At 42.3% G+C, this 24,866-nt stretch overlaps 1 protein-coding gene across 4 annotated transcripts in view; it reads left to right on the forward strand.

Annotated features, from left to right (window-relative positions):
- Shtn1 (shootin 1) overlaps nt 1-24,866 on the forward strand; it is a 106,222-nt gene that overhangs the window by 28,057 nt on the left and 53,299 nt on the right. For all 4 annotated transcript variants that reach the window (XR_008212984.1, XR_008212985.1, XM_052712929.1 and 1 more), the window contains exons 4-8: nt 6,420-6,514; nt 10,868-11,036; nt 14,163-14,260; nt 16,071-16,152; nt 19,471-19,565. Coding sequence is in view for 2 of the 4 variants with exons in the window: in XM_052712929.1 (XP_052568889.1) it covers nt 6,420-6,514; nt 10,868-11,036; nt 14,163-14,260; nt 16,071-16,152; nt 19,471-19,565 (539 nt within the window). In the remaining 2 variants the exon portion in view is untranslated. The remainder of the gene's footprint in view (nt 1-6,419; nt 6,515-10,867; nt 11,037-14,162; nt 14,261-16,070; nt 16,153-19,470; nt 19,566-24,866) is intronic.

Genomic DNA, 24,866 nt, shown 5'->3' on the forward strand with positions numbered 1-24,866 from the left:
AAGGCGTGCGCCTCCACCACCCAACCAAATGTGAATTCTTTATTCGGTCTTAAAAATAATAAATTTTTATTTCTGAGGATTAGGGATGTACCTCAGTTGGTAGAGTGCTTACCTAGAATGTACAAAGTTATAGGTTTGGCTCTCTAGTGCCACATAAAAACTAGGCATGGTGGTGTATGCCTGTAATACGGCACTTGGGGAGGCAGAAGGACCAGAAGTTCAAGGTCATCCTTGAGTACTTGGTTGAGTTTGAATCCATCCTATTTCAAGACCCTACCTCAAAACAAAAGACAATTTTATTTCTTTAAAAACTGAATTTGAACCAGGCGGTGGTGGTGCACGACTTTAAACCCAGCACTTGGGAGGCTAGCCTTGGCTACAGAGTGAGATGCAGGATAGGAACCAAAACTACACAGAGAAACCCTGTCTCAAAAAAACAAACAAACAAATAACAACAACAACAACAACACAACAAAAACCTGAATTTGAGCTAAATAGTTCATGGTTTGAACAGAGGGTAGCATTTGAAATTTGAAAGAGAGCATTGTTGATTTCTTCAGCGCGAGCTCTACTGGGCACGAGCCCAAGTATCCCTGAACCAGTTTCTGCACTAGTAAATTTGGGGTGAATTGCTTTGCATTTTTAGGCTGTTTGAGAATAAAGTGAGAAAATATGCATAAAAGAGCTTACCCTGGGCGGTGGTGGCACATGTCTCTAATCCCAGCACTAGGGAGGAGGCAGCAGCAGGTGGATGGATCTCTGTGAGTTTGAGGCCAGAGAGGTCTACAGAGCAAGTTCCAGGACAACCAGCGCTATACAGAAAAACCCTATCTCAAAAACAAAACAAAACAAAAAGAAAAAGAAAAAAGGAAAGAGTTCACCCTTGTGAGCTGGGATACATTGAATTCTCAAAAAACGCTGCTTGCTGCCACAACCACGGTCATCGGGCCTCTGAAGCCATCAGGTTGCCAGGTGAAGTCCTGTTGTTAACCCTGAGAACGTGGAGCTCCCATGGCTCTGAGGATTTGCTTGGCTGCTCCGAAATCTCCATCATGCTTACTCACAGGATCTACCTCTCAAAATGTGGGAAGATCTGCCGAGTGAGGCTTAGGCAAGGACTCTGCCCAGGCTCAGGCCTTGCTCAGCTTGGCTTGGCTTTCCTTTCCTAGAGTAAATGCAACTCTGGCCATGGCTCCATGCCATTCTTGGCCCTCTGCCAGCTCTCCCTTAGCCTGTCTCTGAGTTTCTCCACACAAAGAGGGAAGTCATGTGCCCATAGTAAAGTCCCTTCATGTGCTTGAGACTCTGGTGGTAGACCCTGGGTTATGTTTAGAATTCTTGGCTTATATGTCCAAGACCGTGGGTTTGATACCTAGAACCGTATGAATCAGATGTGGTGTGCAGATCTATAATCTCAGCATTTTGAAGGTAGAAGCAGCTGCATTAGAAGATTAAGTTCATCTTTGGCTACATAGTGAGTTTGGGATCCTATCTAAAAGCAAAACAAAATAGAACAACATCAAAAACAACAAAAACCCCAGTGCTGATAGCAACAACAACAACAGGAATCTTTTTAAATAATCTGGTATTGAAGAAAAGAGTTTGCACTGTGTTCAGGGCCTGTGCCAATGCACCTGTGTGTTGCCCTATTGTGGAAGGTGGAGTGTGGAAAGGACTTGCTCAATTAACAAGATCATTGGAGTTGACAGCCTCAACTGTAACAAGTTTTAAAATGACCATGTAACACTGAAGTGTCCTAGAATGGGTTTAGCTGGGCTCTATCAGTCAGAGCTGCATTTGGAAAGTGTTGCTTTACCTCTCTTGGTCCCAGTGTTCTCAGATAAAATGCCAGGATAGCATCTACTTTGTAGGAATGTTTCTGAGAATTCATAGGAACACACATCTTAGGACAAGGCTAGACACAGGCAGTCTCAGTAAATGATAAGCAGCTCTGTAGCAGACCCAGTGTCCGTCTTCAGCGCTTTTCAAACTAAAGGACCGACTTTGTAGGTCATGTTGTTCTAAATCCAAGAGAACCAGACATACATGAACCAAAATCCTTGCTTTACAGCTGGGTGTGGTAGCACATGCCTATAATCCCATCACTCACAAGCAGAGACAAGAGGATAGCCAGGAGTAAGACCTGTCTGGTCTACAGAGCCAATTATAGGGCTTTATAAAAAGTAATAAAATCCTGTTTTAATAAAGGGCATATTTTGTGGAAGACAAACATTTATTAAGTGAACCCCCAAACCCTACAATGTAATGTGTTCTCTGCTGCCTGTATATAAGAGTACAGTATTTTGAAGAGAGAAACTTTTTAATTCACTCAGACTGGTAGAAATAACAGTCGATATACTTACACATGTGAGTTCTTGAAGCCTTAATTTTATTGAATTTCATTTTATTTTTGAGATGAGGTCTCATGTATCTCAGTCTGGCCTTGAACTCCTTGTAGCTGAGAATGACCTTGAACTTCTGATCTTTCTGCCTCCACCTCATGAGAGACAGGATTACAGTCTTGTACCAGCTTTCCCAGTGCTAGATGCTAGAGATGGGATCCAGGGCTTCCTGGACCTAGGCAATCACTCTATCCATAGAGCTACATCCCCATCCCTTAAAGGTTTTTCTTATTATGAAAATTTTCAAAATGATAGAAAAATTAGAAGATAGTACTATGAGCCCCTCCTGTAGCCACGATCCAGCAGGTATCAACTCAAGTCCTTGTGCACGCACTGGCCAGACTGAGGACATTACAATGAAGCTAATGTTAGTCTTTGTATTGCTATAAAACTGACTGACAATGAATATTTTACTGTGAATTTTTGTTTGTTTCAAAAGCATAACAGTCTTAAGGCTCCTTTCCTATCTGTCTTTTTTTCTTTTTCTTTTTTCTTTCTGAGACAGGCTCTCACTATGTAGTCCTGGCTAGGCTGGAACTTACTGTGTAGACCAAGCTGGCCTCAAACTCAGAGATCTGCCTGCATCTGCCTCCTGAATGCTGGAGTTGAAGGTGTCTATCACTGTGCCCTGCTGGCCTGTTTTTTTTTTTTTTGTTAAACATAGAAAAATGGAATATCATAGGTAAAGTGACCAGTCATAGATATGAGAAAAGTCCTAATTATTAAATTAATAGCTAAAGGTTTTTTAAAACCTGGATTCTTTGAAAAGACAAATAAGGCTGGGCCAGATTGCTCAGTGGATAAAGGTGCTTGCCTCCAAGCCCAATGACCTGAGTTCAGTCTCCGGGACCTGCATGGTAGAAGGAGAGGACCGACTTCAGCAAGTTGTCCTCTGAACTCCACAGTGCACTGTGGTTACACACACCTACACATAGACTCATACATAAATACAACAAAATTAAAACAAAGGACAAGTAAATTCATACCTCAGAATTAGTTTTGTTTTCTATTGTGTGACCTGACTTTTGGATTTGGAAATGATGCCCTTCTTTTAACAGATATAAATGGCCCTTGTTGTATATTCTTCTGAACCCAGGGAGTTGATAAGCAGATCTCCATGCTATCAGTTTTGGTGTTGGGTGAGTTTCTGAAACTAAAAATACAGCACAGTTTAAAATGTTCTGCTGTTTCCCTTCCTAAGGGAAAGATACCCCTCCCCCACCAGACAGAGTGTTAAACCACAGGACAGCTTTTTACAAAATGTTCAGAAAATAAGGGCTGCTCTTCCTTATTATTTTTTGCTAGGCCTAAGCCTCTCGACTGCAGAATGATTTTTTCCTTACTTTCACGAGCAAGAATGTTATTGAATAAAAAGTCAGATTCCTATGAAAAATGCAGAGTGTTTATGTTTTTGTTATGAGAGTAGAAATACCAGATTGTGGCAGAAGATGTCAAGTAGTTAAGGCTAAAAAATTCAAAGTAATATTTGATGTTGTAAAAATTGTATAGGTTTCTTTTCTCTTTCCTTCACATTTTTGAAGAACCTACCTTGTAAACATAGTGATAAAATGCCAGGAATATTAGGATTTTAAGGAAATAATAGAGCCTATTATTTAAACTACAATATAAAAGGCAATTACATTGATGAAGAGCTACATGGGCTTTGTGTGTGTGAATAAACTTGGCCCGTGTTCAGCTTCTATTTGTTTCTCTGGTATAAACACATATTGTGTGTGATTCCAGTTTAATGGGGACCCGTTTGTATGCCAAGCAGCTGCATTTTAGGACCTATTGCGTGATTTCATAGCTCTCTGAAAATTGGTTCTATTCAGGACAGGAGATAGAAGAGGACAAGGGGGGTGGTGGGGGGGGGAGCTTCAACACACAATCATTTCTTTTCAATTGGAGCCAGAAAGGTTGATGACAACATGACCATTGTGTTATAATGATAAGACCACTAAGGCCTCTACCTCTCATCACAGCTTTCACTCCACAGCAGATACAATTTAATTCACTGCTCCGTCAGCAGTGCTGACACCATTATGCCGTCTGTCTCCACAGTTATAATCACTGTCCTCTGAGAAATGCAGTTGAAATGATCTTGAGCAGTCAAAGAAACTCTCAATTAAGGCTGCCACTTCCAATGTGTCAGATTGTGTCTTATGCACTTGGTACAATTTTCACTTCCAATCCTGTTTATTTACAATGTCTACCAGTAATTACGCTTAACGTGTCATTTAGTGAGGGGGGCCCTGCCAAGCCGATTGTTGGGTGCTGCAGTACCATTGAGTGGGAGTTTCTCGAAGTCAATGCCATCAGCAGCTTTTAGGCCCTGATGGGATGCGGTAGTAACGTTGATAATGCAAGTATCGCGCTCATCAAGTCATAATTAGATGCCACTCAAATGTGCCACTTGTAATAACAGTGTTGATTCATGTTTTTCTCGGTGACTGCAACTACTAATTAGTTAAGTGGTTTTTGGTTGGCCCGCATTTGCAACAGATTATTACCCCTGAAAAAATGTCAAGGTTAGAGATGTTTCTGGCCATTTAGTTCTGCTTTATGAATTTGAATATTAACATAATAAGAACTTTGGACAGACTTAGGAAGTAATACATTTTTTTTGGATTTAATTTAGAAAGAAAAAATTTTCCCCCTGAGTTTAATCATAATTGCAGGTTAATTAAGCTTAAATGAAGCAAAAGTAATCTGTCTTTGTGTCATACGAGCTCAGTGCTTTCTGCTAACTTTGCTGGGTTTCACATTTGGGTGTCCTTTAATTTTTTTTCCTTCATGCCAAACAAATGGAAGTCAGTCTGCATATGGAGAGTTAAAGTTGAGATTCTGAGATTTTTTTCTTCTGACTAGAAATGTGGGTGGGAAAATTCACATTTTTTTTATTGTTTAATCTTCAAAATATCATTCTAGGTCTGAATTAACATGTCTTTAAATCTCAATTTACATAAAGCAGCTACCAAAAAAAAAAATCTAAAGATTAAAAGATTTTTCAAGTGTTGGTAAAATACCAAGTGAAATTTGATTTTTCTTCTTCTCCTAATGATATTTAATTTTGCAATAAACAATTTATGATCACATGTTTTCTCATCACATGGACTGTAAGTCTTGGTGGTGCACTTTTCTGACCTGGAGTTAAAGAAATAACAAGAACTAGCTTGTCATTATTGAAGATAAATATTACAACACTTAGTCAGTCATCCATGTTATTAAGCAGCCACAAGATCGACTTAAGATTTATTTCCCCTTTATTTCTTCTGAGCTCATTTTTCATATTAGATCCACAAGTTATTTCATGCTGATCCAAAGCTACCATAGTGTGTCACTTTTTATTTATGGAGGGAAGCTTCTTTTGTTTACTTGAGTATACGGCTGTTGCCATGGAAACAACAACATAAGAAACAGACACTTTAGGTACAGGAGAGCTGGCTCAGTTGGTAACATGCTTGCTGGGCAAGCATGAGGACCCAGGTTTGACCTCCAGCACCACACAAAAAGCCAGGTGTGGTGGGATGTGCTTGTAATCTCAGTGCTGAGGAGTCAGAGACAAGTGGGTCCCCTGCATTCACTAGTCAGAGAACTTAGCTGAATCAGCAAGCCCCAGGCCAGTGGGAGACCCTGCTTTATGAAAACAAGGTGGATAACTTTTGAAGAATGAATCCCAAGGTTGATCAGTGACTTCCACATACAGGTGTACAGGCATGCATGCACACACACACACACACACACACACACACACACACACACACACCAGGAGACAAAGACTTTTAAAATATTACATATGTAATAGTTGAGAAGGTTCATACTTTGTGTGTTTTTCTTTCTACATTCATACATTAGATGAGATTTAATCAAAGGCGGCTTCTGAGGAACTTTTAGTCATGACCAAAGGTCTAGCTGTAGGAAGAATTGAAACATTCTTGGTCATGGGGCAGTGTGTGGGCTTCTGGAATAGTTGACTAATCCTTGAATGCTGAGCTTCTTTTCTCTCTTCATTCCTAGTCTCTCACATGGTTATAGAGGAAGTGAATTTCATGCAGAACCATCTTGAGATAGAGAAGACATGTCGAGAGAGCGCTGAAGCCTTGGCCACGAAGGTGAGCCTGTGGAAGCCAGGGGCTTGTGCCTGGGCTTCTGTATTCCAACTCGGTTTCCTAAGGTGCAGCTTCTCATCTGCTTTGTTTCTAATTCTCTGCCGCTCTGAGAAGGAGGTGTAAGTTCCCAAATCCTGGAAATTCTGTAAGCATCTGCCTGCATAGAAAGTCATTTCTGACTATGAAAGCAGACTGTTGGGGTGTGTGTGTGTGTGCGTGTGTGTGTGTGTGTGTGTGTGTGTGTGTGTGTATTTGTGAGTGTGTTTGTGAGTGTGTGTGTTTGTATGTTTGTGAATATGTTTGTGTGAGTGTGTTTGTGTGTGTTTATATGTGTTTATGAGTATGTGTGAGTGTGTTTGTGTGTGTCTATATGTGTGAGAGTGTGTTTGTATGTTTGTGAGTGTGTTTGTGAGTGTGTGTGTGTTTGTGTGTTCTCAGCATTTGTGCCCATTTGGCCTGGGAGAAGTAGTCCTCGGGGTAGACTGTTAGACTAGTCTTTCCCACTATCTAGGCGTGTGGCACACTGCCGAGAGTGACCTGGTGTTGCACACACAGCACGGAGAGCACGGTTCTGCTGGAGTCTGATGAAAGAGTCAGCCTGAGCCTTACATTTCAGGTGGTTATTTGTGAAAGCGGAGGGAGGGCATGTGGAAGGTGACCTCCATCGCGCACCGCTGATTGCCTCTAGCTGATGATTTTACCAAGTGTGTAATTTTCTATATTCCGTCTCATCAGAATTACATTATTATTAAAGAATGTTTTTATCTCTGTCTTATGTATTTTGGGTAAAAAGCGTCCATCAGAAAATGGATTACAGCAATTTCCAACCAAATTTCATTAGTAATGCCGGTTGTGTGCCCCCTACCCCCATACCACTCACCTCCAGAGTATTTCTTTGGATGTGACTGAAGTCCTCCTTTCAATAAATAGGTAAATAAATAAATAAGTAAATGTATTTAATTTGTATGCATTAGCAGTGTGCTCGCTAAAGGTATCTGCTTAATTGTTTGCATAATGACACTGTGCTAGGATTCATAAGATACTGAATCAGAGCTTAACTAGGAACATGAATTTCCCTGTGTAACTTCTTTCCTGTTACTTGCCTAATGCATGCATAGAATTATGGGTCACTGCTTTGGAAACACTGATAGAAAGGGCACACTTACAATGTGCTCACCTGCACATCCCGGCTTCTCAGTCCACGATACTGGACGCTCTTTTCACTCCCTTTACTTCTGGGATGAGCAGAGAAACGATGTATTTGGACCAGGTTGGTTTCTGTGAATCTTCTTAGTGTTACATACATTCAGATGAACACACTCCTGCCTCTTGGGACTGGCAGTCTATGGAAAGAGCTTCAGGCCGGCACATGCACACATCCTTTGGGGCATATGTGGCTCTCAGCAGGGTAGTTCTGCTCTCTGGTCACCTCATCGATGACAAGGTTGACAGTGGTTACACCAGAGAATGGTGTGTGGGGGATGACTCTTTCTCGTGATGCTCTGTAGTTGTTGGTCCAAACATAGCCTTCTTTAAACATTATTTTATCTCTTCCTCTTTTGTATTGTGTGTGTGCATATGTGTGCATAGGGTGATATGTGTGTTTGTTTATGTGTGTGTGTATATGTGTATATATGTATGTGTGTATGTGTGCGTGCAAGTGTGCAGGTATGTATGTGTACATATTTCTGTAGCCCAAGGGTCACTTCAACTTCAGGCATTTTCCTTTTATCACTTTCGACCTAATATTTAGAAATAGGGTCTCTCACTGAAACTGGAGCATGCTGTTTTAGCTAGTCTGGCTAGCTGCAAGTCCCTGGGACCTGTCTGTCTCCCCCCCCCCCCCCCCCCATCTCTGGAATCACAGTCTGTTTTCACTGTACCTGATTTTTACACAGGTGCTGAGGATCCAAACTTAGCTCTTTGTGCTTTTACTGAAAGCACTTTTTACACACCAGTCTGTCTGTCTTCCCAGCACACAAGCACACACCAGTCCATCTGTCTGTCTTCCTAGCATGCAAGCCTTTCTTGATTTAACAAGTGACTTTGGTGAAAGAATTTGTCCCTTTGAGCTGTAATTGTCTTTTTTTAAACGTCAGAATTTTCTTAAGAATATTCCATAGCCGTGGTGTGGTGTAGGCATTAGTATGTTGCAGAGCTGCTGGGTAATGGGAGGTTTGTGTCTGCTCATCAGTGACCGACCGTGCTTCCTATCCCCCAAGCCTGTTCTTATAATGGGCCCCTTAGTGCACAACATTTGTCTCCTGATCTATAAGAAGTCTTTTGTAAAGCATACATATAGTTTGTTTTCGAGGATGTATGATGAACTCTTGGAACTTGAAAAAAAAGACTAAAAATGGAGGTAAGGGGGCTGGAGAGATGGCTCAGTGGTTAAGAGTGTGTGCTGCTCTTCCGGAGGACCCAAGTTCAATTCCCAGCACCTGTATTGGGCCACTTATATAGAACCCCAGCTGCAAGGGGTTAGATACCCTCTTCTGGCCTTTATGGGAACACGTGCTCTTGGGCACATACCTGCACAGATACATAAACACACAACTAAAAAGATAAAAAGAAATATTTTTGTTGCTGTTGTTGCTTTTTTTTTTTTCCTTGAGACAGGGTTTCTCTGTGTAGTCTTGGCTGTCCTGGAACTCACTCTGTAGATCAGGCTGGCCTTGAATTCACAAAGATTCACTTGCCTATGCCTCCTGAGTGCTGGAATTAAAGGTGTGTACTACCACCACTTGGCCAAATGGGGCATTCTTATGGTACAATTTGGCCTCATCATTTTCTTACAAGCGTGGCTCCTCTGTTTTGTAAGGCATTCAGGCTAAGTTGTTAAATGATCATGTATTTGAAGCCTTAGGATCCAAAGCTATTTAGTTTTCTCCTCTCTTTACTATGACCACTGTAATCACTGTGTGAATTTGCATAGAGTAATGAGTTCAGCTAGTGTAGGGTGAAAGCAAGTTTACTTTTTTGCCTTGGGATTTAGAGAAGTTTCAGATGGGTAGCACAGGATTGCCTCTATAACCAGACAAATAATAGTGATGAGATCCTTTCCCTAAAATGCATGAATTTGGACTCCTCAAAAATGTCTGTGTATAATGCACTGAGACTTCATTTGTTTAACTCCTGTATCTGGGGCTCCAGGCTCCTTTCTCTGTAGCTCCTCCCTGCCTCTCTCTGCATGTCACTTGCTTTAGGATTTTACTGTGGGATCCCTTCTGCTCTCAGTACCGTAGTGGAGGGTCTTTTCTTTTTCCAGCATTCCCATTTCTGGAGAAAAGTTCTGATTGGCTAACTGTGGGTCAGGTACACAAATTCTGGCTGATTAGCTGTTGCCAATGGCATTGCCTTGCTACAGAAACCAGGTGAACAGAAAAGAGGGGGAGCTGGGAAAACACACCTGTGCTTGATATGCTCAGCACGGCATCAAATAAAATAGAAAGTTTGCTTGAAATAAAGCAATTTTTATTAAGACTATTAATGGCTAGAAATGCTGGTCTTTTATCTAAATTTCTTATGTTTCTTTCTTCCGTGTGTGTGTGTGTGTGTGTGTGTGTGTGTGTGTGTGTGTGTGTGTTCGTTCTATGAATGTGGGTGTACTCATACCATAGCCTGCATGTGTGTGTCAGAGGACAACTTTTGGGAGTTGGTTCTCATTTTTTCCACCATGAGTTCTGGGGATGAACCTTAAAGGCCAGAAGAGGGTATCCAATACCCTACAGCTGGGGTTCAGGTCCTCAGGGTTAAGCACTTTTACCCACTAGGCTATCCTGCCTGCCCCTGAATTCCTTGTATTTCCTTTCCTTCCCTTCCCTTCCCTTCCCTTCCCTTCCCTTCCCTTCCCTTCTTCCCTTCTTTTCTTTTCTTTTCTTTTCTTTTCTTTTCTTTTCTTTTCTTTTCTTTTCTTTTCTTTTGTGTGCATTGGTGTTTTGTCTGCATTCATGCCTGTGTGAGGATGTCACATCCCCTGGAACTGAGTTACAGACAGTTATGAGCTGCCATGTAGGTGCTGGGAACTGAATCCCAGTCTTCTGAAAGAGCAGCCAGTGCTCTTAACCACTGACCCATCTCTCTAGCCCCCTTGTATTTCTCAATGTCTATAACCAGCATTTCCACTTGCTGTTATATGTAATCCAGGGACAAGACCTCACTTGAAGCAATAAACTTAATATTAAAGCATGTGAATAATTTATTTGTTATAGCCTATTTATTACCTTTTATAGCCTATTGTGAATGTTAATGCATACGTAAGACAAAAAATACACTTAATTCATTCATTGTTTAAAAATCCAGGCTACTCACTTGACTGCTGATAAAATAGCCATTTTTTTTCTATTTTATTTTTAGCTAAATAAAGAAAATAAAACCCTGAAAAGAATCAGCATGTTGTACATGGCCAAGCTGGGACCAGATGTAATAACAGAGGAGATAAACATCGATGACGATGATCCTGCCACCGACACGGACGGGGCGGTGGAGACCTGTATGTCTGTTCAGTGTCAGAAGCAAATCAAAGGTGAGCATGGCTTCCGCCAGGACGGGGCTGCACTGATAGCACATCAGAATTTCATGAGGAGTTTTGAGAATACATGGTGCTGGGGAGATGGTTCAGTGGGTAAGAGCACTTGCTGAGCCAGCATGAGGACCTGAGTTCAAATCCCCGGAAGTCAGCCAGTCAGTGAGAACACCAGCAAGTCCCAGGCTTAACACAAGACCTTGTCTCCAGGGGATGAGGCACAGAATGACAGAGCAGGACAACTGACTTCCTCCTTGGGCCTTTATACACTAGTGAGTAGGCACGTGTGCTCTTACACACATGAGCACACATACACCATGCACATTCCCTTAAGGAATTTTTGAGAGTACTGATACCTGGTCCTACCACCAAAATTTCTGACTTAATTAGCCAGGGGAGCCAGAAGAGCCTGAGTGAGAATCACAAGAGTATTCGTCTTTCTTGCTTGGTGGGTTGCTTTCATGTTTAGAATGAGGCACCCTCAAAAGTGTGCCCTGGCTGGAAATGGGAGTTACCATAACTTTCAGAGCTTAGATCATGCTTTATTTTTATTTTTTAGATTTATTTTATATGTACGAGAGTTTCACCCACGTGTGTGTGTGTGTGTGTGTGTGTGTGTGTGTGTGTGTACCTTGTGCATGTAGTGTTAAGACACAACTATGATTAAAACTCTCACTTTGCTGGTGGTATAACCATGTCTATGGAGAGAGCTTATCAAGTGTAAAGCCCAAGATCAATCCCCAGCAGCAAAAGTGTGTGTGTGTGTGTGTGTGTGTGTGTGTGTGTGTGTGTGTGTGTGTTTAGCCAAAACCCCATATTTATTTGGGTCTCTGTTGTAATTACTGGAAAAAGATCTTTTGTTAAGATGTTGGAAAACAGGTCCTTGGATCAGTAACAGGTGCGGCTTGGTACATGTTCAAAAGTCGGACTTATATTGCAGGGAGATAAAATTTCAGATGGAAGTGTCAGGAGGAAAGGATGCTCCCTGTCTTCACTGGGCTCCTCAACACCTTATGTTAAGACAAAACAGAGGGTGCTGGTTGGGAGGGGGAGGGGTGTCGAGGGCCCCCTCTGTCCATTGTCCTCCCCTCCAAGTCTTGAACAATATGGTCTCAGGTTCTTCCTTCTGGAACTAGTCAGCTGGTGGGAAAAGTAACTAAGAGCTGAGTTCGTGCAAAAAAACCCCAAAACTCAACTTATAAATAATGATGTAACAGGTTTCTGTTGCCCTTGGAGAAGGGTAAGGATTGAAAAGTTGCTAAAAACAAAGCTGGTGGAGCAGTGGGCCTGAGCAGGAGCTTAGGAAGCCCTGTCAATCAGTCAGGTACTTTGAGACATCGCATCGACACAATCCCTTCAGTCTAACCCTTTTCTGGTTACAGTTATGTTTCATCTTTGTAACATACTTTCATTAAATCATAACAATAAGTGATGAAACAGAACACTCACAACTCTGGAGAGGAAATTGCTTGTTTACATTTTCAAGTCAAGATTTCTTTTTTCTCAAACCCTGAATCTCCAGGTTAACTATACAGCTGTCAGTTTATGCTGTGGGTTGTGACCCCTTTGCAGGTCACATGACTCTTTCACAGGGATCATCTAAGACCATCAGAAAACAGATACTTACAATTTATAACTGTAACAAAATTACAGTTATGTAGTAGCAATAAAAATAATGTTATGGTTGGGGTCACCACAACATGAGGAACTGTATTGAAGGGTCGCAGCATTAGGGAGGTTGAGAACCACTGGTTTACATGGTGCTGTGCCAAGAGCTTGTAGCCACTGAGAAATAGAAGAGACTTTGGTACAATTTGTCTCTGCTGAAAGCCTAAAAGTTTTTTTTACTTTTAAAATGCCAGATAGTATTTTAGAATGTGAGTTTTTGATAGATTGCGGTTGTTGGGACTACGCCGTGTAAATTACTGTGAGGCTGGGGTGGGCTTCCATGTGCTATTTACATTGTCCTTTGGTTTTCCTTTCCTTTTAATTAATTGTCAGTTAACCTTGACCATAAACTGCATTTCCAGTACTCTTGGCTGGACCTATATCTTCTTTTAAAATGAAATTTATTTCAGGTGCAGCCATTATGGAAATCAGTACAGAGGTTTCCCAAAATAAAAATTAAAAAATAAAGGAGAACTACCAGACGACACAGTTAATGTACATACCCAAAAGGCCCCACATCCATTACAGAGACTTGAATATCTGTGTCTTCTGCTGTATTCACAACAGCGAGGAAATGGAATTAACTGTCCATCAGCAGATGAGTAGATGATGACAACATGGTACATAAACACAATGAGATTTTTATTCAATTGTAAAGGAAAATAAAGTTATTGACTGGTGATGTGGCTTTGGGGTGAAGTGCTGGTCATGCAAATTTGAGGGCCTGAGTTTGGATCTCCAAACCCATGTCAAGATAGACAGGGAAGCATATGTCTATAACCCCAGCACTCCTAGTACGTGAGAGAGTCGGAGATGGGTGAATCCCCATGGGGCGACTAGCCTGGCTTACTCAGAGGTAAATGGCAACCAACCTCAGCTCACACAAATTGGAAGGTGGGAGCCTACACCTTGAGTTGTATCTAATTTCTACATGTGTGTTAGCATGCATATACTTGTAGTCAAATGTGTGAACATGCACACACGTGTACATGTAATGAGAGAAAGGAAAATGAGATTATGGAATTTGTAGGAAAAAGAATGGAACTGGGAATATTACTTTGAGTAAGGTAAGCAAGGCTCAAAAAGGCAAATACCATGGGTTCTGTCTCATTCATAGATCCTAGCGTCTCACTTCATCTTTGTGCATTTTTAAGGGAATGAGTGTAGGTAGACAGCATAAAATTAGAAAGAGGTCCATGGTGGCGGGGGGTGGGGGAGATGGGGTTTTAAGGAGGGTGGGTGTTGAAAGGCTCAAAGGGAACCCTGGGAATTGAAGGGAACAAGTGGGGAGTGGAGGAGATGCATGTGTGGGGTGTGTGTGTGTGTGTGTGTGTGTGTGTGTGTGTGTGTGTGTGTGAACCAAAACAAAAGATGAATGCAGACGCCACAAGGAAACCTGTTACTTTGCTAACTAAAAAAGTAAAAGTTGATTTTAATTTCCTTCCTTTAAAATTACAGAACTCCGAGATCAAATTGTTTCTGTCCAAGAAGAAAAGAAGGTGTTAGCCATTGAGCTGGAAAATCTCAAGAGCAAACTGGTAGAGGTGACGGAGGAAGTAGGTACCTCAGGCCTGAGAGGCCAAGCCCTTGGCTTTTAAACTTACAGCTGGTTTGGGGCTGGCTAGGTTACAGACTTGCTGCTAGAAGGTAACTTTTGATACTAGCACCATGTTTCAACTTTCATTTCAACCCCCTCTCCCATTTCAATCATTCAGAAAAAGTACAGAGAGCAAGACCAGGGGCATGCATCACTCCCTAGCTTAGCCAATCAGACTGTCCGGCAGCACTTTGTCTGACAGGAAAGTTTGTAGGAATGGTGACTCCTGTTGCCCTGGTGAGGAAAGATGAGAATGGAGTTCAGGGGACAGCCAGCTTCATGGGGGATGGGCCACTGCTGTGTGTCCTTGTGGCAGAGAGGTGCAAGGGGCGGTTTGGAAGAACCCTTTTATCTTGAACTGCCTGTAAGTATGGGGCCGCTCAGTTATCTTCTGTTGGTGACAGGCTTCAAGGATCTGCCTCCACAACCTTGATTTAATTGATTGTGTAGTTCAGAGTTTCCCAACCAGTGTCTGCCAGCATTGCCGTAGCCCCCGGTGTCTTGAGTGGCCCATCAGTGAGCGACCTCGCCTGGTCAGCCCCCTTCCTGCGCAGCTGTCAACTCCTTGAGGGCTGTCCCACAGAAAGGTTGGGCAGCCGTGCCCTCCAGTCTCCCTACTCCAACTGTTCTTGTTTTGTTTCACCTGAACATGGTAATAATGGGGGATAGAGGGCAATCTTGGGAGAGATTTCTCTGTTGGCCTTGTATACCACTTACTAACACCAACCAAAGCAAAAAATGAGATTACTGTGAAGAGCAACCAGTTCATGCACTCTCCGGAAGTGCTGATGGACTTGAGGCTGTGTTCACGCCAATACTGGAGGAGAGGAGAAAGGAACACATTGTTACCACCTGCCCAGCCTCTTAAGGGTGTTACTAGAAGACAATTGGGGCTGTTTTTATTGTCGTCATTTCAAACATCTAGAAAGAATCAAGCAGCAGACAGCGACCTTGCACACATCTGTTCAGCTTACCTTGCAGGCAGCCAACACGGGCATGGTAAAATGCAGGGACCACCCTGCAGCAGCCTCTCCACTATGTGCCCAGCTCCCTAAGCAGCTGCTGTTCTGAACATGGTGTTTATCATTCCAGTGTGTGTCCTTACCTGCTTAGAGCAGTGCAGGGTATTTTGAGTGTTTTTAGAATCTGTAAGTATACCTGTCTTTTAAAATTCAGCATAATACATTTGAGATGTATCCACCTTGATCTGGGTAGCTTTGCACACAAAAAAAGAACAAAATAAAACAAAACAAAACTGCTATATGGTATTTTTTTCTACTAATTGGTGTTAAAGGTTACTTCAGAAATTTAAGTTTGGAAGAGAATATCACAGATACACTTTATTAGTCCAAAAGTCATCAAAGTTTAAAGTTACCTTTCAAAAAATGTTTACTATGTACTTTCTTTAAAGAAGTTTAAAACCCGAAATTGAGTATTTGCTGACCTGTTAAATGATAGGTGTGATTTGTGGATGATCACAACTTGGATTTTTGCATTAAAAATATGGATGGGAAATGTAAAATGGCTAGAATACTATCCTGTGTAGGGAGGGTCCAATGTCAATTTGAATGTGTAAATGAGCCATGCTCAGGGGTGGCTTGAAGTTCCACAAAAGAGCTTTAATGCTCTTGGTGGAGGAGCTGATGGGTGTTGCCACTTAACAGCGGAACTTCATATTGAAAGCAGAACAGCTATTTGAGGGTCCCATGTTGCCATATTCTTATTTACAATTTTGGGTGTTTTTTCTTCTCCACATCTTACATTTGTAGGTAAATAAAGTTAAACAAGAAAAAGCTGTTTTAAATTCAGAAGTTCTTGAGCAGAGGAAAGTCTTAGAAAAATGCAACAGAGGTATGTCTTTTCAGTCTTCATTTTCTTCAATGTATTTTGCTTGCATATATCTGGTGCTTCTTTACGCCTGTGCCTAGAGTTGATGTTTTTCCCAGACTGTGTTTTGCTTGGCACTGACTCTTTTTATATCTATTATTTCATTACTGGGGACATTTAAAAGGAATTTCTACTAGGCATGAGGGCACATACCTTTAATCCCAGCACTTGGGTAGTAGAAGCAGGTGGATCTCTTGTGAGGCCAGCCAGGGCTATACAGTGAGACCTTATCTCAAAAAAAAAAAAAAAATTGGGAGTACCAGGGTGTTCTTGTAATCCTAGCACTGGAGAAATAAGAGACAGAAGGGTCCCTGAGTAAGCCTGACGAGTAGATGTGTGTCTGAGTCAATGAGACCCTTTCTCAAAAATAATAGGTAAGTAGGTAGGTAGATGGATGGATGGATGGATGGATGATAGGTATGGATAGCAATCAAGAAAGATACCCAAAGTTGACCCCCAGTTCCCACATACATACACAAATTACATGCACAAGTGCACACACTACACACATTGCATTAAAAAGTTAAATAAAAGCTGTTTCCCTTGAGGGAGTTGGAACTAACTAACTCATTTTGAAACTTCAAACCCATACACTTCTGTCCTATGTGTATTGTGGGACCATAACCGTTTTTGCTCACCCCCTTAGCATTTATAGGATTGATGGGCTAGTTAATAAATGTGAATCTAGGAGAGATTGAGAAAGCTGCATAAACATGTAAACATTTTAAATTAGAGGATATAGAAAATGGGCCAGTGGGAAAATGAGCATCAATATTAATATACCAGTAAGGTGTGGTGGCATGCACTTTAAATCCCAGCACTGTGGAGTCAGAGGCAAGTGGATCTCTGTGAGTTTTGAGGACAGTCTGGTCTACATAGTGAGTTCCAGGCCAGACAGGGCTACATATTAAAACTCTGTTTAAAAAAAGATTGGCATGCCAAGTATCTCCTTGCTCTGGGGTCTTGCATAATTCCTCTTTGTGTCTGAAATATGATTCCAAGCCTCTAGTGACCCACACAGTTATGGATTCATAACCATTTAGATGAGTTACATAAAAACAAATCTAGTGATGAGGAGAATGGAACCCGGCCTATTCAGGGAGATGTTTCTGATGGCTACTTAAAAAGAAAATGCCATGTTCTTTGGTCAGCATCTCACTGTCAAACATGGCATTGGTCTCATGGCACAGCTTCTTATGTTACAGTTTAGTACAGGAGTGATACTGAAGTGTAGCTCTACAAAACTCACTCGACGGAGAAGACTGTGAGGGCTCTGTCAGTCTGTTTTTATTGTTGTTGCTATCATGAACTGCACAAGGCTGGAAAATAAAATGAATATAGATTCAGATATTATCCAAGAGAATGACCTCATCATCTGCTTGTCTCTGGGAAGGCCTCCTTGATGGGGTTAAACCAGCAATGGCATCACCATCATGGTGGGAGTGTGAGATGTGAGGGAGAGGTCACATGACAAGAGAGGGACTGGACCGGTCCTTTTTTTCATTGTAACCCGCTCTAGTGAGAACTGACTTCCTCATGAGATCAGCATTAATTCCCTCCCAGGCAGCACCTGCATAGACCTACTACTACCTGGCAGTAAGTCCCTCTCTTAAAGTCCCTCCACCTCTTAATGCTACCATACTGGGGATCAGACTGGCGCATGTGCTTCTTTGGAGGCCACACCCCATCCAGACAACAACAGCAGAGGATTGACATGTTCCTTGTTCTCCCTCGACCTGTCCCCAAGGCACTCAGTTTCCTAGTTCAGGAGACAGGACATGGACAGGACTTTCCACACTGCCCTTAGCTTTTGAAGACAAGACCTGGCAGCTAAGCATGGGAGATGGATAAGATGGTCCCACTTCAGTGTATAACTTGAATTCTCTGTGTACTCTGTAGAAACAGGAGTTCACCACATGGCTCTTGCCTTCAGGAAGCCCCCTGTCTAGAAAGAAATGAGGATACATGAACATAACACCAGGACCAGACTAGTTCCTTTCAGAATCCAAGTCAAAGGGACCTAGACACGGGAAAATTAACTTTTTATTATAGTGTTCTGGACAGAAGAAGAGAGCTGATCGTCCTGCCCAGGGCTTCAGATACTCATGGTCTTCATTGTTCTCATTGTGAAATTTCTTTTTTTAAATAGGTTTGAAAGTCATTTAGTCCTCAGGGACCTATAATTCCCGGCACAAACCACCACTTACATTACTTTACTTGAGTTAGACTATTCTGCTTCTGTCTGAGGAGGCAGTAGTTTACGGAGAACAGAGTTTGAAATTCTATGTCATTACACAGCAAACCCATCCTTAGTCAGTTAGGATTGAAGTGCCCCGTGGAACAGAGTGTGAAAGCAGCCATTAAGAGTGTCTTGGCGGGAGTTTATTGATATGACTCAGCTCAGAGCCGGGCTCTTCAGCAGCAGTCTGCCTGCATTGTGCCCAGTTCCTAATGGCGTCACGGCTCCCAGCACCCTGCCCACATCATTATTTAACAAAGTAGGCCACATAATGTCGAAAGCAGCAAAGACTGCATGCTGATTTATTTGACAGGAACTTTTCTATAGTAATTCTTTTTTGGGGGGCAGGGGGGCAGGGTCTCACTACTTGACTGGCATTTTGCATATATCTGTTGACCTGTCATGTGTGCCCTGCCCTGTGAAATGCCTGTGATGTGTTTTTTGTCTTTGGTCTATAAAAGACAGAAATGAGGGGGCTTTTGTCTTCTTGCAGAGGACCCAGGTTCAGTCCCCAGCACCCACATGGTGACCCATTACTCCACTTCCAGGGGATCCGACACCTTCTGACCTCAGTGAACACCAGGCATCCCTGTGGCACAGATAGACATGCAGGCAACACATTTATACACATAAAATAAAATTTAAAACATCAGAAATGCATTCATTTTGCACTCACTTTCACAGTATGTTTATTTGAAAACTTACATCTTTCCTTATATTTGCTTTCACAATATGATTTTAATGTCAGGGTAGTATTTCTTGTGGTGTATTTTACCGATCCTTTGGTATTTCGCCAGCAGTACCAAGAACATGCTTGCAACCCCATCTCTGCCCTCCTGACTTGCTCTTTTAGGATGGGCATTAATCGTTGAGTCTAGGGGTGTGAATGGTTTTAGATTTTCCATCCACATTTCTAAACTGCCCTCCATAAAGCTCATCACTCCACACCAGCCAGGAATAGCTGAGGTCATCCACGTGCGCGTGAAGGATTGCTGGTGGCTTCCACAGACTGTGGTCTCTGCTCTTTTCTTTGTCTGCTTCAGTGTCCATGCTGGCAGTTGAAGAGTATGAGGAGCTACAGGTGAACCTGGAACTGGAGAAAGATCTTCGCAAGAAAGCAGAGTCATTTGCACAAGAGGTGGGTATGCTGCAGAAACCGGGTGACTTACAGAACACCGATGGGCCAAAAAAGTTGAACCAGTCAGATAAGAAGGTAATAAGTCCCAGTGTTCGAAGCAATGTAGGTGAGTCGTTTACAGTAGTTATTATATCGTTTGTTAGGACATAGAAGAGAGACATTGGACATTTCCCACCACAGGTGACAGATGTCTAAGGAGATGGAGATGTGGTGACAGAGATTTAAGTATTATATCATATCTCAGATTTCCATGGCGTACCCCGTAAACATGTACAATTATGCATCAAATGAAAATTTTAGAAAATGTTTGAATAGAACTTAGCGATTTTAAATGAAGCATCCTCTGGCTAGGTGGGAGCTGCATCATGGCATTAGATTTTAGAAGTTAGAGGAGAAGACATGGGGGGAGAGTCTTCCATGTCTGTCACTGTACACAACCCCAGAGCTGTCCTCACCTTCTTAAGGCTTCCAATATATGTAAAATAGATGTCCATGTAAATGGAATCAGGGAGATTTTGGAATGCAATGGAACATGTGTGTGTGTGTGTGTGTGTGTGTGTGTGTGTGTGTGTGTGTGTGTGTGCGCGCGCCCGCGCGCGCTCGCGCACATATGCACAAATATAGAGGGTAGGAATCAACATCTGGGATCTTCCTCAGTCACTGAGGGTCTCTGACTAGTATAGGATTGCTTGTATGGTAGGACAGCTGGCCAACGAGTCCCAGGAATCCACTTGCCTCTGCTTTTCCAAAACAGAATAATTTTTAAAAGCATTGCAGTCCAGGGAAAAGAATTTCCATGGAGAGACCTATAACGTGGTGACTAGCCAGCTCAAGTGCAGAATGTCTATACATTTCAGTTAGCCTTGAGAATCCAGGCTCTGTCTCAGTGTCATCTCAGATGACAGTGTCATAGTATCTGCCTTTCTCTCCTGGCCATCGTCTGGTGCTCTCATTATATGAGCTGATTCTTTCATCGCTAATGGAACATTGCCATGTTGTACACCCATTATCTCAGCCACTCACTGGTGTAATGATTTCCCTCTCGGGTCAAAGATAAGCTTGGAGCTGCTCTGGTTCCACCTGACCTTGTTGACTGCGAGCATTGGGTATTCCATGGCTCTGGAGCTGGTTTCCAGGGGAATGACCTGCCACCAGGTAGCTGAACTCAAACATCGAGCTTCATTCAGCAAGATCTCAGTCTCTATTGGAATTTTGAGCCTCAGTGTAAAGAACCTTGTGTTGAGGGAGGAAGCTAAGCATCTTAAAGTGTTACAGGAAGAGGTACCCAAGATGGAGAAAGAAGACAGGATGATGCAAGAATGACATTCAAAAATCAGATTATGTTTCTATGCAGGATTTTTTTTTTTTGCTTTGTTTGTTTTGTTTTGTTTTGTTTTGTGTGTTTGTGCCTAAGCATAGCCGGGCTAACATTGACCTCCACAGAAGGTTAATCTAGGTTCATCTGATTTGAAGTATTGTGATTCATTTTATTCAGAGAGTTTGATGAAAGCTGAATAAATATTGTTCTCTGTTGACTTGTAAGAAAGAAAAATTGAAGTGTGTCAGAGCCTTGTAGAACAAAAGCTGTGTGGTTATAAATGAGGCAGGTAAATTGATGGGGGAGGGCAGGTAGAGACGATACGGAAAATTGAGTTGTGAAGCTGAGAAGGCTGATTGAGTATGACCTGAATGGCAGGGTCTTATTGAGACATTTCCAGTTTTTCACATGTTTTTTGTACAATAATGCTAGAATACAAAGCAGCTCAGAGAAAAACTTGGAGGCTTCACAGTGGCAGAGAAGACAGGAGAGGGGAGGTTCTGGTAGGAAAGCATGCAGGTGGACGATCCCCTCAGGTTCACCTGGCGGGCCTGGAACTCTAACACTGTGGGGACAGCACGGGCACTATGCCACGCTAGCGCAAGGCGGAGAAACAGGCCTGGGAGGCTTCTGGGAAGCAACATAAATAGGTGTAGCAGTGTCGGTGTTGAGATTTAAACTCTGTCCTGGCGAGAAGGGAACCTCAGGCTTTTGACACATGACTGCTGCCAAAGGCGTGAGATTTGTTTCCCAGGAGGCCCAATGCTGCGTGTTCTGGGGAATGTGCCCAGCACCAGATTGATAGTGTATGATGGTTGAAAAAGAAAATGAGGGGCTTGTTGTCCACAGTCTTAGAAATAAACATCCAAGTTTACTTGCTTTACATATTTCATTGTAACAGCAATTTGTGTACTTAAAAAAATTTGTAAATACATAAATCAGAAACTGAGACCATTCCTTCCTCTTACTCATACTAGTTTATTTAAAACAAAACAAAGCCTGTTCCCAAACAGGAGGAGTCAGTTGCCTCCAGAACTGTTTTTACATTTTTTAAAAAAATTTTACTTACTTATGGTGTGTGTATATGATTTTTGAGAGTGTGTGTGTGTGTGTGTGTGTGTGTGTGTGTGTTCATGTGTTTTCTCTCCTTCCACTTTCATGGGTTCCAGAGATTGAACTCAGGTCTTCAGGCTTATGCAGCAAGTGCCTTTACTCACTTCTGAACTATCTTGCCAACCATATTTTAAAGTGATTGATTCTCTTATGTGTAGCAGGAATCTTAAAGAGTCCTATTAATAAAATCAAACCCAAGCCAGGTATTGGGGTGAACACTGGAAGGTCAGAGAGACAGAACAAGCCACAGCCAACCTCACCTCGCCAACTTCTCAGCTGATCTTATTTCCGCAGACTGGAAGTCTCTGTGTCCTCATATCCGAATGGCTCTCAGCTGAACTATGCTGCTAGAAGCCTGAAAGCTTAACCAGCCAAATGCTTCTAGTTTCAGGTCCTCACGCCTTATAAACCTTTCTGCTATCTACCATCAGTCCCTGTGATTAAGGGCTCGCTTTCTGGGATTAAAGGCGTGAGTCACCATGCTTGTCTGTATCCTTGAACACATGGATTTCTGCCTCTGGAATGCTAGGATTAAAGGCGTGTGCTACCACTGCCTAACTTCTGTTTAATATTGTGGCTGTTCTGTCTCTGACCCAGATAAGTTTATTAGGGTGCACAATATTTTGGGGAACACAATACCACCACACTTATGCTTTTCAATGTGTTATTCTTGGTTTTCCTTCCTGAATAATTTGGACAATGTTGGAATATTGCTTTGAATTCTTTCTTAACATAAGATTTTTATTCTCACTCTCATTCTTCAAAAAGACGTATGAGATTTCTCAGAAATTCTGATACCTGTGGTGTTCTTCCTCCAATAAGAGACCAACTTTCTGACTCTGAGTCATTCTTGCCATAGCAAAGCCAAAACTCATTAGTGTTTGGTGACTAAATGTCCTAGAAGAGGACACACTCAGGAGTTTTGAAGTTTAGCACTTTGAAGTTTGGGGAAGATAGTATGATTACTACCCCTCCCCCTAATTCCTCTAGGTGTTCCTTTTCTTTTTCTTTTCTTTTTTCTCTTCTTGTAGATAATCCCATGTAGCCTGGACTGGCTCCTGATTTGATATGTAGCCGATGATAACCCTGAATTCCTGCTCTTCCCGTCTCTGCCTCCCTGAGTTCTGGGATTAAAGGCATGTAATTACACCGGTATTTGTGATGCTGGGTGTTGAGTCCAGGTGATATGTAGACTAGACAAGCACTCTAACTGGACCAATAGTGTTTGGGAGTGTCACGGAGGTTCGGAGAAAGAAAGTCACACTAGGAAAATGTAGTATTTTTGCTTGTTTGTCTTCAAAGTGCCACAGTTGAGGTACTTTGTACTCAGTGTTGAGCAAGGTTTCCAGAATGTTTCTCTTTCCCAGAGAATCACAGAGTGAGGACGGAGCAGTGCCTCTGTGTTCCCGGGGGAGTGGGTGGCAGGGAGTGGGGTCCCCACTTGATTTCCCTGCTCTTTGCCAGGAACACATGCAGTGAAAAGAAGCCTGCAACTTTGCTTCAGCTGTGGTTAGCTGCCCTCTGTGGTGACTCCTGAGGGGCTAAGGTGTTGGAGGGAGCCTGGCTAGTTAAGTTTTAATAGAGAAAAAAAATGTGTCAAAATTATTGTAATAATAATAATAACCAAAATAATTCATTTCTGCTAGGCACTGCTCAAAAATTCAAGACACTGTGCTGAATCATTGATTATCCCCTGTTGGTTGGAGCCCGAGTCTCCTGGGTAGAATGCCTTGGCTTGTGCACATTTGGCTGTCTCTGTGCCTATAACGCTTACAGAGAGGAGGTGACGCTGAAGGAGTATTCCATGCACTAGGCAAAATTGTGTTTCACGTTTTCAACTCTCAGAGTATTTGACTTCAGTTCCCAGCACCCACATCAGGTAGCTAACAACCACCAGTGACTTTAGCTCCAGGGAAATTTGTCACCCTTTTCTGGCCTGTGCAGGTACCCCCATACACATATACACGCACACATAGAGATGTACTTGTACACATAAATAATAAGAAATCTTTAAAAAAAAATAGTGTGTTTTACCTGTTTGATCTGGTGGTCTTAATTTTGCACAACATTGTAGTAACTTGGTAGACTTTTCACAAATCCTGCACAGGAAAAGAATGAAAACTCAGCCATTTTGTGTGTGTGTGTGTGTGTGTGTGTGTGTGTGTGAGCACATCTGTGTGCAGTGCATATGTGTTTGGAGACCAGAGGTCAACACTGGGTGTCTTTCTCACTCTGCATCTTATTTTTGGATAGGGACTCTCACTGAACCTGAACTCACTGATTGGCTAGGCTGACTAGCCACCAAGCTGCAGGAGTTCATCTCCCATCTCTCCCTCCAGAGCCACCATTAGAGATGTGTGAGGCCCTGAGGCTGTGCCCAGCTTTTCCATGTATATTAGGACCCAAACTCAGGTTCTCTGCTTATGTAGCTGCCGCTCCCAGACTGAGTCATCCCCCTAACCCTCTTCTAGCCACTTTTTTCTCCTCCTAGGAAGATATACTGGGAAGAAAACATGAGTTTATTTGTATTATATATTCACGGAGAGTTTAACTGACTGGGACTAACTTACAGGCTGTAAATCCCTGAAGTTCCGGTCTTTGCACATGAAGGTTTGCAGGAATTTTATTTTTGTCCTGCGTTACATTTCCTGACATTTTGTTACATTGCAGATGAAGTTGTATATATGCTGCACAGTAAACCATCTCACTGTGCACATCTTAGTTAAACTACAGTGTCGTGTAAGAAGCCATTAAGATCCTGACAATGTAAAGCATTGCTGTTCAGAGACTTCAGAGTTTGTGAAATAGCTCATGTTTGAGACTGCCCACCAGTCATCTTGGTATGGTGAAGAGAAAGTAAATAACAGACA

This window comes from Peromyscus californicus, unplaced genomic scaffold (assembly GCF_007827085.1).
Source record: "Peromyscus californicus insignis strain IS unplaced genomic scaffold, ASM782708v3 Scaffold_4__1_contigs__length_199733344, whole genome shotgun sequence".
NCBI classification, from domain to species: domain Eukaryota; kingdom Metazoa; phylum Chordata; class Mammalia; order Rodentia; family Cricetidae; genus Peromyscus; species Peromyscus californicus.